Source organism: Selaginella moellendorffii, unplaced genomic scaffold (assembly GCF_000143415.4).
Source record: "Selaginella moellendorffii unplaced genomic scaffold, v1.0 SELMOscaffold_120, whole genome shotgun sequence".
NCBI classification, from domain to species: Eukaryota; Viridiplantae; Streptophyta; class Lycopodiopsida; order Selaginellales; family Selaginellaceae; genus Selaginella; species Selaginella moellendorffii.
The window spans coordinates 154,832-170,498 of record NW_003314381.1 but is presented as its reverse complement, the minus strand read 5'-3'; the positions used below and the strand labels follow the sequence as shown (position 1 = coordinate 170,498).

The 15,667-nt window shown below is 44.7% G+C and overlaps 2 protein-coding genes across 2 annotated transcripts; one reads left to right on the top strand and one right to left on the bottom strand.

Annotated features, from left to right (window-relative positions):
• Nucleotides 1–5,505: 5,505 nt before the first annotated feature.
• Nucleotides 5,506–8,657, top strand: LOC9639598 (endoribonuclease Dicer homolog 3b). Its single transcript, XM_024665265.1, has 8 exons — nucleotides 5,506–5,535; nucleotides 6,366–6,793; nucleotides 6,851–6,948; nucleotides 7,008–7,186; nucleotides 7,239–7,448; nucleotides 7,500–7,940; nucleotides 7,995–8,264; nucleotides 8,319–8,657. The coding sequence occupies exons 1-8, from the start codon at nucleotides 5,506–5,508 to the stop codon at nucleotides 8,655–8,657; spliced, it is 1,995 nt and encodes a 664-aa protein (XP_024521033.1).
• Nucleotides 8,658–8,845: 188 nt separating this feature from the next.
• On the bottom strand, nucleotides 8,846–14,058 carry LOC9639628 (microbial Terpene synthase-like protein 1). The gene is made up of 3 exons (XM_024665264.1): nucleotides 13,951–14,058; nucleotides 10,312–10,503; nucleotides 8,846–9,784 (listed from the first exon to the last, which is right to left on the bottom strand). The coding sequence occupies exons 1-3, from the start codon at nucleotides 14,056–14,058 to the stop codon at nucleotides 8,846–8,848; spliced, it is 1,239 nt and encodes a 412-aa protein (XP_024521032.1).
• Between the last annotated feature and the right edge of the window lie 1,609 nt (nucleotides 14,059–15,667).

The following is a 15,667-nucleotide window of genomic DNA, read 5'->3' as shown; positions in this document are numbered from 1 at the left end:
CGTCAGCCTCGATGAAGAAAGTTTGTGAGGAATCAGCATGGATCAAGACAGGAGCAGAACTGAAGGCCGCCTTGAGTGTGTCGAAGGCCTGCTGGGCAGCAGCAGACCAAGAGAAGGGAACATCCTTGCGAGTGAGATGTGTGAGAGGAAGGACAATGTCAGAGTAGTGATCAATGAATTTGCGGTAGAAGTTGGCGAAGCCAAGGAAAACCTGAACGTCCGACATTGATTGTGGAGGCTCCCATTCGAGAATAGTCTTGACTTTGGCAGGATCCATCGTGATACCCTCAGGAGTGACAATGTACCCAAGGAACTCCACAGACTGCTGATCAAAGGAACATTTCTCAAGCTTCGCGTATAGGCCGTGTTCTCGCAGCTTCGCTAGCACCTTGCGAACATGTTCGTCATGCTCCTCCTGAGTTTTTGAGTAGATGAGGATGTCATCGAGATAGACGATCACCATCTGATCAAGAAACTCCCGAAAGACGTCGTTCGCCATGTGTTGGAAAACTGTTGGAGCATTTGTCAAGCCAAATGGCATGACAGTGTACTCAAAGTGGCCATAGCGGGTTCGGAACGCAGTCTTCCATTCATCACCAGGCCGGATCTGGATCAGGTTGTATGCTCCACGGAGGTCGATCTTGGTGAAGAAGCGGGCACCGCCGAGGCGTTCCAACAGGTCCGAGATCAAGGGCAGCGGATAACGGTTCCGAACAGTCACCTTGTTCAAACCTCGGTAGTCGATGACTAGCCGCAAGCTCCCATCCTTCTTCTTGACAAAGAAGACAGGCGCTCCAGCCGGGGACTGTGAATGCTGAATGTAGCCCGAGGCAAGGTTCTCATCCACGTACTCTTTGAGGGCCTTAAGCTCGGACGGGGATAACCCATAGATAGGCCCCCACGGAGGTGACGCTCCTTCCTGTAAATCAATGGGACAATCATAAGGCCGATGAACAGGCAGTACACTAGCTTTTTTCTTGTTAAACACATCCCCAAAATCATGATACTTCTCAGGAAGACTGACAGGAGAAACATGCAAAGCAAAAAGAAAAAGAGGTTCTTCATGAAGGAGTTCTTTCATAGTGATTGTGGAGATAGGAGGAGGCGTACGACTAAATGGAATGATGAGACGAGGATACGGTCCAGTGTAAGATGGAAGAGAGGAAAAAGAAGAGGGTGAAAACTTTATAGAGTCAGGAACAGAACCCCAATTTGAGTTTAGGGAACTTTTCCTGATTCGGACTCGATGAACAGCAGGGGAAGCCGTGGGAGAGATGAGCTGTAATTCCTTCCAATAGATCTGAGGCTGATGTAGTTGGAACCAAGGAAGACCGAGCACCACAGAGGAGGACTTGCTGTTGATGATGTTGAAGGCGATATCGGTGACGGTGGACCCAATGTGTACTCGAACGGGCAACGTTTCCCTAAGTCCAGAAGATGGAGACACAAAATGCCCGCCGATGCCTTCAACCCTCAAATCCCGTATGGTAGGAGAAAGAGGAACGTGATGTCGGGCAGCAAAGTCCGTGTCCATGAAGCAAGAAGTTGCACCCGAGTCCAGTAATGCCAGAGCCTTGAGTCCTGATTGTCCGGTGAAAGAAAGGAGACATGGGACGCGGAAGTTGCGGGAATTGGTGGTGGCTTTGATGAAAGGTGGTGAGGGGAGCTTGACAAAGAAGAAAAGTGATTTTTATTCGGGGAGTCCAAACAGACAGCTCCTACTCTGTTTGGACAGGGTCGTTTCCCGACTGCAATAGAGGTGGACTTTGAGGCAGAGTGAACTCGAGCAGTCGAGGAGGCTTCTTGGGACATACAGCTACTTTGTGATTAGGATCAGCACAATAGAGGCAAAGATTATGAGATATTCGACGTTGCTTCTCAGCAGGACTCAACTTCCCTCTAATGAGTCGGGGAGTACCAGAAATATCCATCGGAACCGGAGCAGTAGGTTCAAGAGTATGCCCCGAAGACTCAAGCTGGGATTCCTGAGTCTAGGACGGAAAAACAGCGGCGCGGCGACTTTCCTGACGACGTTCAAAGAGACGATTGTCACATCGAACAGCTTTGTTGATGGCATCCGACAGGTCCTTGGGATCCTCCATGGTGAGCAGCAAATCCTTGACACCGTTGTTGAGGCCGAAACGAAATTGATCAATCAGGGCCCACTCATCCCACTGAGTGTCCAAAGTAAGGAGTTGGAACTTTGTAGCGTAGATCGAGGCAAGACGAGACCCCTGAGAGAGACGTCTCATCTTTGTGGTAGCAGCCCGAACCCGATCCGTCTCGCCAAAACATGCTTCGAGCTTCTCTTTGAACAATTGAAGATCCATCAGCTCTGGAACCACGACCCCTTTCATGCTCTTCTCCAGAAGAGGAGAAAACCATGACAAAGCTGCACCTTCGAGCAACGTCCCAATCGCGCCGATTTGAGACTCGGGAGTAGGGTACCACCGATGTTGAAGTGCGAAGATCAACTCCATCTGGTTCAGGAATCCGCGAAGCTCCGAACGCTTGCCTGAAAATTTCGCCGGGAAGCTCACCTTCGGTTCAGGAACTTTGCTGGATCCTTGAGCCGAAAGTGAAGCAAGCTCCTGCTGCATGCGAAGAAGGGTCGCCTTCAGCTCGGTATTCTCAGACTGGATTTTTGCAAGGACTTCAGCAAAGAAATCAGGATGGCTTGGAGGCTCCATTGGCAAGAAGAAAGGAAAAAGGGGGAAAAAAAGGCAAAGGTAATCAAACAATCAAAACGAGCTAAATCAAAAAACGAAAAAACACAATCTGAATCAAACTGTCAAGACCCCTGACAAGATCAAGATTGGAAAATGCAAAAAGACAAAGAGAAAAGCTAGTGGAAACAAAGAAAAGGCCTTAGACTGGCGTTGATTCAGATTGTGGAGAAATGGAACAAGGCTAACCTATATATACTATAGGTTGATGAAGCTCCACCACTCTTGGATCGAGGACGGCCTAAATACAGCTGAGGTCGAGGAGGCGCCACATCATCATCAGGAATGTGGCTCGAGACTCAGGAATCGGGAAGTGTCTCGAGAGTCAGGAATAGGAAAGTGTCTCGAGAGTCAGGAATAGGGAAGTGTCTCGAGAGTCAGGAATGTGGTCTGCAGGTCAGGAATCTGGCAAGAGTCAGGAATGTGGCAAGAATTGGGGGATTCCTGACAGTTCCGAAATGTTACCCCAAAGTCCCAGACTGTGAAAAGGAGGAAGAGTCGTCCTCTAGTGTAGAGACCAAGGATACGGTCATGTGAGGAGGTAGTCCCAAAGGACCGAGGGACTTAGTGGTCGGGCATGTGGGCCTTGATCCAGTGGCAGTGTTGGTGAACACGGCCATGGACGAAAAAGGACTTGGTGGGGACTAAAAAAGGGATATTGGGGAAGGCTAATCCCCATATCTGTGGGCATCCTAAGGATGCTAAGGAGTGGATTGGGGATGATCACTCATGGATGGATGGCTCAGTCTTTGAGAGATGGGACTGTGATGCGGTGGTGTTAGACCACCGGTGTGACCAAGGTGAAGGGGCATGGCCTTAGTGTAATAGGCTGATATGTCGATGGTACCTTGGGGTGTCGGTAATGGGATCGGACATGTGGAGCACTCGAACCAAGTGCAAAAGTTGAGTGGTGGGGATGCCATTCTCGGGACTAGCAAGCCTAAGTCCAAGAAAAGGACTTATAGAGGTTGTGAATGAGACTCCTCCGAATGGTCGGAGGTGTAGTTAAATGACTAAAGTAGAATGGAAAAATTAGTCGCTTACACAAAGATGAAGTGTTATGTTGCTCTGGCACTTGAGTGGGTCATGCACTATAATAGTGAGTAGAAAATTTATACCACCCAATGAGGCTCCACATTTATATGGAGGGCATCCTAATGTCCGATCATGACCTAGGCCTCAAAACTGTAAGGTTATCCTACGACCTTATGTGATGGATGGGGGCATGGGCTTGATGGAAAGTTAAGAACTTCTCTGCCCTCTTGCGAGCTCTAGGAGACTTAACTCTTGCAAGATGCTTTTGTGGAACACATGTTAAAGATTATGATTTTTGAGGCCTCTCTTTTTTCCTTAGGTTTGCCACTTTGTAGCCAACTAAGAGAACTTTCTACCATGATCTTTCATGAGTTTCTTTTTAAGAGTGACTTCAAAGCATCTTTACCACCAACTTCAGCTTTTAAATATGTTCCGAACATTTGCTAGACTTGCTAGGGAGGCCTTTTAAGGAAATGTTCAAAAGATACTTCAAAAGAGAATCAAATGTTTTAGATAGAGTGGAATCTATGAAGAGATGACTAACACTCAGTTGCTTGTGTAGTGAGTTATTAAAACCAGACATAACTAAATAAAAACTAATACAATAGAAGTGGATCTTAATAATGTAACTTAGCTATAGCTAATGCAAAGGTGGTCAGGTGATAAATTGAAAAAAAGAAATTATAGTTTACAATTTGGTATCAAAGCCATTTGATTAGTTATAATGAAGGATAAAGGTAAATTATTAGAAGATGGCTAAAATAAAGCATAAATGAGAAAAGACTAATATTAAATTGCTTATAAAGATGGAGCTTTCAATTAAATAAGAATCAATTGATAAAGAATCTTCACATGAGGAGGATTTTAGTAAAGAAACCTCCAAATATGAATATAAAAATGAGGTTTGTTATTCAATACTCAATTAGATGGGCAATTAACAAAGATTAATGCTCTACTAAAGACCCTCATACATAAATTAAAGTATGATGAGAAATGAAAGAAAAAATAAAAAACTACAAATGTTAATAACATAAAGAGTCTAACTTGGGAATTCCTTGGATTATCGCTTATGAACATGGAAGGTGTGGAGCATTGTCATGGGGCAGCTTGCAGTGCTAATCTTCCCAATCCTCCTCTTCTCCCCTCCTCCTACTTACCATCACCTTGCTTACATTTGTGGATTGATTCGGATATGGTTTAGAATGGAGCATCTTAGTGTGTGATCGAGGCAACAGTAGAAAGAAGCAAGTAGCAGCAACAGTGGGGCAAGCATCAACACTAGCAATAGCGATGGTAGCAAGGAGCAGCACCAGCACCAGTAGCAACACCAATAGTAGCGGCTGTGACAAGCAAAGCAGTATTGGTAGTAAGCAACAGCACTAGTAGCACCAACAGCAGCACTAGTGACAAAGAGCAGGACCAACAGCAACAGCAGTAGGGGCAACAATATGCAATAGTGGCATTGATGGCAAGCAAGAAATAGCACCAACAGCAACAGCGGTGGCCAGCAAGCAGCAACACCAACAATGGCAGCAGTAGCAAGAAAAAGCAGCAGCAACAACAAGTAGCAACACTAGTAGCACCAATGGCAAGGGCAGCAAGAAGCAGTAGCAGTGGATAGCAAGCAGCGGTGGCAGCAATTTGCAGTAGTAGCAACAACCAAGGGAGCAACTGGCCAAGCATTAACACTAGTAGCAATTAGTTAGCAGCAATAAGATCGTGCCTATCAAGTAGTAGCTGGATCATGCCCGACAGCCTAACTCCTTCCAGGCCAGTGAGCTTAGTAGCAGCAATAAGCAAGAGGTGCAACAGCAACTAGAAGCACCAACAAGCAACAACACATATCTAGTAAGATATTTATAGTATTTTTTCTAGTTACTTTCATATCTAACCAAAGTTCTTAATTTGTCTTCAGGATGGCCACTATTTCAAGTGATCATGATAAAACCAAAGATCACCTATATCAAGCCGGGAATACTTCATCACGAGTATATGAGTATGATAAAAGTAAGAAGAAAGGCCAAAGGTATAGGGGACTTGTTTGACATCACTTGCAAGGATGATTCATATACAAAAGCATTGATCATTAATAGCTTTCTAGTGTGCCACAACCAAGTGATTTGCCCAATAATTAGTCTACTAGAAAATTTTTTGACAAGCAACTCTAAGAAGAAAATGTGCGTCAACATTCATCAATCACCTCAACTAATGAAGAAAGCACGTTCATGTGATCATCTAGTTGCAAAGAGAGCAATTCTTTCCATGATCATTGGTGGTGACAACATTCCAAACACTACTCTTGCAAATGTTCTTGGGATTCATAGAAGAAACCTACCAGCTGCATGAGCAAGGAGGAAGATGATAAGGATCATAACTTGTAGATAGGCACTAGATGGTCATAAGCAAAGGAGTGATTGAGTACCGCAATTGACAAAGGGCCTGGTGGAGAATTTTTGGGCTACAGGTAGTCATGTATCATCTAAGAAGGACATTTGTTTCAAGTGAATCAAGAGAATACACAGACAGATAGTTGTAAAACTGGATAAATAAACCCTTAAATTGTACACTTAATGTTTATCACGGCACGTCTTTCTTCTGATACAGGTAAAGGCAGCCAAGGCATATCAAGAGCTACTGCTCAACGGAGCTTTCAACCGTTTGGCACGCTGCTCGGGAAGTCCTCAAGAAATCCTCTGGAACAAATCTCAAGCGTTTCTTCTGCTACCTGTGCATGATGACAACGACAGTATTGATTGGACGAGTGTTCATGCGACTGCGGGGGTATACAGGACACTTTGTAGTAATTTCTCACCATCTTCTCCAATAGATGGGGATGGTGTGGGGGAGAAGACGCACGCGGACATGCTCTGCACTGCTAATGGCTACGTACATTCTTCTGCGCTCCAGGACATGGTCGTAGCTACCGTGCACAATGGCAGGCTTTTCTGTGTCACAGGGGTTCTAGAGAATTTTACTGCGGCATCACTACTACCGAAGAGGGGCTTCACGTACATAGATTATTACAAAGACAAGTGAGCGTCTATCGCAGCCTGTGCCTACCTTCTCTCACCAAGCTCACGTTTTTGCAGGTATCAAAGGACGTTACGGCTTCCAGATCAGCCATTGCTGAAAGCCAAGCCAACGCATGCTTTTCATAATCTCCTCATAAGACCCAAGGAAGATCATGGTGAAAACTCGATATTTGCTTAGAAATTACAATTTATAGTGTCGGAGTTTATGTTGCAGGTTCTAGACAAGAAGAAAGTTTTGTAGAGCTACCACCTGAGTTGTGCCTGTGCCTAGAGATTAAGTCCGGACTAATTCGATCGTTATACTTCGTCCCTTCGTTTCTTCACCAGTTTACTTCGACCGTCTGTGCCATACAGTTGCGCTCACCACTGTGGCCATGGATTCCTGCAGCGAAGGTATTCATCTTTATCCTTGAAAATGAATCTTAGTGGTGAGATGGTTTTCCAGATCCTCGAAGCAATTACCAGCAAAAAATGTCACGAAGAGTTCTCATATGAGAGTTTGGAGCTTCTAGGGGACTCGTTTCTCAAATACGTCGTGACTCAAAAGCTGTTCCTGGTCTACGATAAGAAACACGAAGGCCAGCTCAGTGCGAGAAGGTCTCGCGCTACTTGTAATGCAGCGCTACATCAGTTGGCAAAATCATCTGGCATTGCGGTATGCGCGATCTTTCTTCCTGTAGTGTAAATGTTCAACGTTGCCTTGCAGGAATACATACGCGACGAAGAATTCAATCCTTCCAACTGGACTGGCCCGGGCATGCTTACCTCTGATTCATCAAAATGTAGGCACCAGCAGGGGAGCTATGAAAACGAGGAAAATTATTTTTCATCGTGTGCCAACGGCCATCGGGGGATTCGAAGGAAAGCTCTCGCCGACGTTGTAGAGGCCCTTATCGGTGCATACTTGGCCACGTCTGGACCTCCGAGCGCCATGGAGCTTATGAAACAGCTCGGCATTGACATAGAATTCGACATAGGCTTGCTTGCCTCGGCTCGCCAAGCTTCCCTGCCGGCTGAATCGTTTCAACATCTCCAGGCCTCGTTGGAGTCTTTAGAGCATAAGCTGCAGTATAAATTTCAAAACAGGAGCCTCTTGGTGGAAGCTATAACTCACGCATCTCAACCGAACTGCTTGCTCTGCTATCAGGTAAGTTCCTTGGTTTATCAGCTGGGCTTTTTTTCTAATCGAAAACAAATACAGCGGCTAGAGTTCCTTGGCGATGGCGTCCTGGACTTCCTTGTATCCCGCCACCTCTTCGAGACTCATCCAGGATTACCTCCAGGAACACTCACAGACTTGCGGTCTGCAGCCGTGAACAACAAATGGTTTGCTCGGCTGGTTGTGAGGCACGGCTTACATCAGCATCTTCAGCATGGCTCGGTGGAACTTGACTGCGAGATCCGAAAGTTCGTGCAAAACGTGAAGGAAAAACCAGACGCGTCATGCTTCGAAGACTTGTCGGCCCCAAAGGTACGTACACATATTCCGGTGGTCTTCTCTACATTCTGGCCTCTCTTTTCTCAGGTGCTTGGAGACTTACTTGAAAGCATAACCGGTGCCATCTTTGTGGACACTAACTTCGATTTGGAGAAGTTGTGGAGAGTGGTGCTGCCTTTGTTATCGCCTTTGGTCACTCCAGGGACGCTGCGTTTCCATCCTGTGCGGATTCTTATGGAGCTTTGCGCGAGACAAGGCATGAAAGTCAGTTTCTTCCGGACAGAGGCGACCACGACTGAAGTAAGGGTGACTTTTGGAGAAGAATCACTTGTGGAAACTTCGCAGGAGAAGCCGAGGAAATCTGCAAAGATAGACGCGGCACTGAAGATGCTTGCCAGTCTCCAAGTAAGCTCTGGAAATTCCTAACGCAGTTCTCTCTCTTTTTTTTCCTAGACTTCGTGGTGCTAAGCTTTTGCTGTATCAAAAAGTAAATGTCTAGTACTGAAAGAAAAAAGTGGAGAAATATATTACTCAACAGTTGTATGAGAAATTCAAAGTATTATTGTCCATTAGTTTTATTTTAAGCACCAGCTTCTAATGCAAGTAGAAGCGAACTAGAACTCAAAGGTACCATATTTCTCGGCTGGTGAAACCCATCCCACCCCATGATATCTCGCAGAGAGCCAGGCAAACTCTAGATTTCCAGCCATGAAATACTCCAAGCCTTGCACATACCCCATGACATTTCCCTTGTTCAAGTCTTTGTTTGAGAGAACCTTTTGTTTGGTGTCAGCAAACTCTTTCTCCAAATCCTGAACCATTTCTGCAACTTTTTCCATTGCCTCATTTAAGCCACAGTTGCTACTGTAACCAACCAGTGCCACAGAATTGAGGTACATGTCGCAAGCCCATTCCTTTTTGAAGGAGAGCATGTCATTGGCTAGGTACGTGTGGCGATTTGCAATCACTTCCAGCCTTTGAATGTTGGGATGCTCTAGCACTTCATCTTCCAGCCCAAAATTATTAAGGAAGTCTATTGCCACCATGCAAGGGATAACCCCAGCCGTTACATCCCTCATCCACATATAAATCTCAAAGTTGGGAACCAGTTTCTTGTGAAGCCAAGTTGATTCCACCTCAAACATGTCGAGCACATCAATCATGGAATTCGAAAACCGGGTCTTATGTCCAGGCTTCATGAAACCCTTTAGATCAGTGTAGACATCGTTAAGCATCCCCATTTGCCGCAGAAGGTCTTTACTTTCCACCAGAGTTATGGCTTGATCATAGTTGTTTTTGAAGATGAGCTTGTATGCAAGTGTGGCATTCTTCAGGTCAGAGACAGGGACAGAAGAATCTTCCATAAAATCATCTGCAAGAAACAACCAGCACAAGAATTTTGCCATGGGACGGAGTCTCTCTGAAGAAATGGCCTGGTATGCCAAGCCTGCAAGTTTTCCCAGCTTGCTCTGAATGGCAAACTGAGTCTTGTGATCAGTGAGATCGTGCAAGTTCAAAAAATCCATACACCATTTGTCAATTTCAGCATCCACCTTTGCATCATAAGCAGGATTCAAATCAACATGATAAGAGCTGACCGGTGGTATGTAAAAGCTTTTGGTACCCTCAAAAATGCTAAGGATAGAGGAGGCTCCCATGATAGAGAACTAACCTTTCTACTTCCAATGTCTAATTCTGCTTGACCCTCTATAAATCATCAGGGTTTTGGCGTCATGGATTGCGCATGATCCCAGGTTAAGACGATTCAAAGGAAGAATTTGAGACAAAACTCTTTACTTCTGAAAAGCAAAGTCAGACAAACTCTCTTAATTTTTATGATAACACCGGTTTAGAACAAAAAAACAAGTGTGTTGGGTTCCTATAGTTAAAGAACTCTTTGGCCATCGTCAAAGATGCCGAGCCCAAGCCGGAGGGCATTCAGGGCTGTTGACAGTTTGATAAATTCTAGGGCTCGCGAGCAACAGCGACAGCACTCGCAGAAAAACAAAGCTTTGAACCAACCCAATGTACTCTGAAATGGAGATTGATATCGGACGATGTAAACTCCTCAAAGAAGCACCAAAGTCTCGTCCACCGCATGTTCCTGGGTGGCGTACACCAAACACAGCGTCCAAAACACCACCGCCAGAGCTCCTCCAGTGATGTAAGGTCTTTCGCAAAGAGGGTGTTGCGGCAATCCATGAGAACTTCCATGTTTACTCCCATGTAGCCCATGTGATGCGCGAGGAGCTCTTGCTTGGTGTAGGCGCTGCTGCAAAAAAAATATTTCAGGGGAAGAATTTCAGACAAAACTCTTTGGTCATTTGGTTGTAGACAAAAATAAACTCCTAATTTCAGGTTTAGAACCAATAAAAATCTCAAGTGTGCTGGCCAGTTCAAACACCTCGTCAAAGATGTCCTTTTCCAAGGCGGACGGCATTCAAGCAATTGACCGGGCTCTGATCCATAAGCTTGGGAAACAAAGCAGCAGCAGCAGCCTCCTTCGGAGGGGGGGGGGGGGGGGGCTTTTTTAGTGTAACCCCCAAAACTTGGCCATTAGCAGTTTGAGGGGCGGGAAGGGGGGGGGGGGGGGAGGGCTCTTACCCCCTCCTCATGGCAATCTAGCGATGCCTCTCCTACTTACTATGATGTATGGTTGCAGCCAATGTCTTAGATCATTTGGGATGTGGTATAGGGATGTTGGCAATGCATAGCTCAACGCCCCTTGGTTGTGTGTGAAATGGCGAGAGCTGGTCTGCCAAGCAATGCAAGGGGCTGTCCAGGACATTACGCATAGTTCAGCCACTTACATCACATTTGCCCAATAGGGAGGTCGTGGGGCAAATGTTGCCCACTGGATTGAGTAGAAGGCTTTACAATCCTATGCCTCCACCTCTTTTTTTGTGGTCTTAAGGAGTCATTTTGTGGCTTTTGTGCATCAATTAGGCATTAAAAGTGTGCTTGCTGGCTGAAAAACCTTCTCTCTTAGCTGTTGCCAGTGTGGGCGTGTACTACCTATGAGAACATAGTAGTAGAGCATGCTCAGGACATCAAGAAGCAGTGGATGTATGAAGATGAAGTGTTATGTTGCTCTGGCACTTGAGTGGGTCAGGTCCACAACAATTGCCTCACTCAAACATTTCCTAGAAAACCCAGCATCTCCAATGACGCTCCACATTTATATGGGATCATGACCTAGGCCTCAGGACTGTACGGAACACATGTCAAGCCTCTTTTTCTCTTAGGTTTGCCACTTTCTAGCCAACTTTAGCCTTTAAATATGTTGCCAACATTTGCTAAGATGGTAGAAGACTTGCTCTTTTACACACTAATGCTACACCAGCCTATTCATCCAAGCTCTTGCAGGCCATTTCTTCACGTGGAGATTACCAAAAGCTTAGATGATGAGAGACAAGAGGTTCTTATTTATGTTGCAACAGTTACTTGCTTCAGACATCTGCTAGGGACTATGCTTGGTCTAGGACTTGAGCTTTTTTATAGAACTTGAGCCTGTGTATCCAGACATTGGCAGGCTACTTCTTTGCTTAGAGGCCACTAAAGGCTTTTCTTACATGGAAAATTTGTTGTAATTACTATTATTAAGATAATTCTCTTCTATTGTTAGAGAATCAAGAGAAGAGAAAAAAATGATCTAGCTGAAAAGAAAAGATGTTAGTTAACTAGAGAGCCTTCCCAAGTGACAAGACATAGGGGGAAGAGAAGGGAGAAGTAAGACAAGCAAAGATAAAGAATGCTAGAAGAGCAAGGTGGAGGAGCGTAAAGGAGGAGAGTGTATAGAATCAATAAGTTATTGTAATTTCTTGGCCTCTCTATTTTATTCAAGCTTTAATAAGTATTTATATCAAGTTATATGTTTTCTATGCTAACTTTTTCTACCTATACTCGCATTTTTGCCCTTGTCTGCAAAATAGTGACAAACAAATAGAGACAAGAACATAGAGAAGATAAAAAGAGAAGAAGAATGAGAAGAGAATAAAAAAGAACTTAATCTCAAATTCTTAAATATATATCATTCTCTCAACTCTATTTTGCATAAATAGTCATAAGTGGGAGAAAAGATGGTTAATTTAATGTAAATGCATATAATAGTGAGTGGGGGTTGTTTTCCAGTACGTCTAAGTGCTATTTATACACTACATGATTTTATAATTATTCCTAATTGCTTCTCACTTGTTTATGATAAATATTGCCTAAGTCAAGTTTTTCTTCTTTAGATACCTAAGGTTAAGCATAACTCTATTTCACCTAAAGTTTCTTTTTTTGCTCTCCCTGGGAAAATACAAAAGTTAAAACATTTACCTCTTCATCACTCCCCCATGACAAAGCTATTGCTCGTCTCAGGTAGTTAAATTCTCCAAATCATGCTCCAAGCTATTGAGTTTGGTCTTCATAGTGACAAGCTCGATGCTTTAGCGTAAATCGTCAAGTTCCTAATGCATGATTTGATTTTCTTGATTGAGCATTGTGATGCGTTAGTTTTGGCAGTTGATGCACTTCGCATTGGTGGATGTGGAAGCCGAAATTGCGCTCTTGAGTTCTTAGGTTATGTGGCACTGATGATTTTACTCATCCATAACTCCATCCACTTTCTTGGTGATTGTTTTGAGGTAACTCAAAACCTATGCATGGTATTCATAATTTCTTCGTCTTCTACCAGCTGTATTGGCTTATCAACTGGCTGCTTGCCTCCTCCCTTGATGTGTTGAGCGAGCTCTTCCATAAAGCTTCAGACTATTGGCTTGCTCAGTTGATTTGCAATCTTGTGAGCAAAGGCACAACTAGTCTTAACTTTGTAGTGCTGCTGTGGCTTCTACTATTGCTATGGCTACCTCATCTTGTTAGACTGATTAGCCGAGGGTGTGTCACCTTCATAATTTCTTCGTCTTCTACCAGCTGTATTGGCTCGTCAACTGACTGCTTGCCTCCTCCCTTGATGTGTTGAGTGAGCTCTTCCATAATGCTTCAGACTATTGGCTTGCTCAGTTGATTTGCAATCTCGTGAGCAAAGGCATGACTAGTCTTAACTTTGTAGTGCTGCTGTGGCTTCTACTATTGCTATGGCTGCCTCATCTTGTTAGACTGATTAGCCGAGGGTGTGTCACCTTCATAATTTCTTCATCTTCTACTAGCTGTATTGGCTCGTCAACTAACTGCTTGCCTCCTCCCTTGATGTGTTGAGCGAGCTCTTCCATAAAGTTTCAGACTATTGGCTTGCTCAGTTGATTTGCAATCTTGTGAGCAAAGGCACGACTAGTCTTAACTTTGTAGTGTTGTTGTGGCTTCTACTATTGCTGTGGCTGCCTCATCTTGTTAGACTGATTAGCCGAGGGTGTGTCACCTTCATAATTTCTTCATCTTCTACTAGCTGTATTGGCTCGTCAACTGACTACTTGCCTCCTCCCTTGATGTGTTGAGTGAGCTCTTCCATAAAGTTTCAGATTATTGGCTTGCTCAGTTGATTTGCAATCTTGTGAGCAAAGGCACAACTAGTCTTAACTTTGTAGTGCTGCTGTGGCTTTTACTATTGCTATGGCTGCCTCATCTTGTTAGACTGATTAGCCGAGGGTGTGTCACTGTCAGATGCGTAGGTGAACCAAAGAAGACTATACTCCTCCAGTTCATCTAAACCCTCTTTTGTAGCCTCATCCTCTTCAAAATCACAACCAAGAAATTCAACAGGATCTTAGCCTAAACTCACCTTATTGGCTGTGTCTAAAGCTAATGGTTTTTCAACATCTATAGGTGCATCATGTGTTGGACTTTGTGGCTTAAGTTGTGGAATTTCTTTCACAACTTCACTATCCATTGTTCGCCTAGTGTTGTCTGTTTGTATACTCATCACTTCCCCAATTCTCGGAGAGATTTGTATCGGCATTAGGGTTGTCTTTATAAATGTAGATGAGTCATGATTCTGTTCTTGATCTGGGTGTGGCACTTTATCACCATACTTGCTATGTCTAACTTTTCCTTGGTATACTCGGCCATTGAATTTCTATTGAACGAACCCTAGAAGTCTTGCAACTTGGATTTTCAAATCTAAGTGGGGTTTCTTTTTGAGGGGAGAATTTTCTTTGCTTGAATCTATATCATCAAGATTTTGGGAAGTTTGTTCCACATCCACATTCCTCGCTATCTCCCTTAGAGGAGATACTGGAGGTGGTGGCTCAATGGCAATGTAGCGCACGTGGTTTTGACCCTTTATCCTATTGCCATATGAAGTGGAACCTAAACCCTCTTTATGCCACGTGACACATGCCATGTGTCATATGCCACGTGTCCAAAGGATAGTGGTGTGGAACCCGAGGAACGGTGCCAAACTCCCAAGCATGGAGCCAAGGAGTGACGGAACCAGACCATGGAGCAACTCCCAAGCATATAGCCCAAGGAGCGAAGGGACAGGAGCCTGGAGCGACTTGGAACAGTCCTGAAGCAACCAGCATCCCAATACTAGGACCAGCACGCAAAACGGAGCCAAACAGAGTCTAGTGCTATTTTGGTATATCGGTGGCCTAATGCAAGGACATAGGTACTCCACCAGCTAGCATGGAATGGAACTTGGGCTTAGACCCAAGCCAGACGCAGAACAAGGACAGGCACGCAAGCGAGAGCTAGACTATGCCTCAGGTTGGTCGGCCATGCCCAACCTACCCACTATCCTTACTATACATTTGGAAACCCCCACAGCCCCCCCCCCCCCCCCTGAGGAACACACGCTTTGGGGTTTCACCCCAAGCCTCCTTTAGTATCAGGAGTTAGTCTCTAGGACAAGCTCAAAACTTACTAAATATGTAATGGCGCTAGATTGCAAATTTGGTTACGGGACGAACACCATTGTGTTCAGGCCAATCTCTACATTCCATAAATATGCCAAATGATCAAATCTAGACACTTTCCATAAATAACATTTGGGACCGAAATGAGACTAACACAAAAGGCATGATAGCGAGGGTGTTTGGTAGACATGGTAAGCTATCATCTAGCGATATTGAGGGACTAATCTCAATACGCAAGGGTTCTTGTCAAGCCAGTGCAAGATAGAGCAAAAGAGAACTAAGAGCCAGGCCGAGTATGCTCAGCTAGAAACTCCTACCTTATGTCCATCTGGCTAAGTACAGGTGCTAAGCCCAGTTTACTAACACTTGAACAAGAGGGGCTAATAAAGGGAACCAGCAATACCGACCTCCTGCCATCGTGGCAGTAAGGAAAGAGTGTCTGTAAGGACTGGCCAACAAGTAACTTTTGATGCCTAAAGTCACATTCGCGACACTCTCCCCCCTTAAGGAAGATCGACGTCCTCGTCGATGCATACTCCAGTCTAGAATACCGCCAAGGAAACAACTCCAGAAAAAGTTCACGGTACTCACATGTGAGACACAAAATCCCTAGGCCCCAAAATGGAGCCAGAAAGGGTGCCA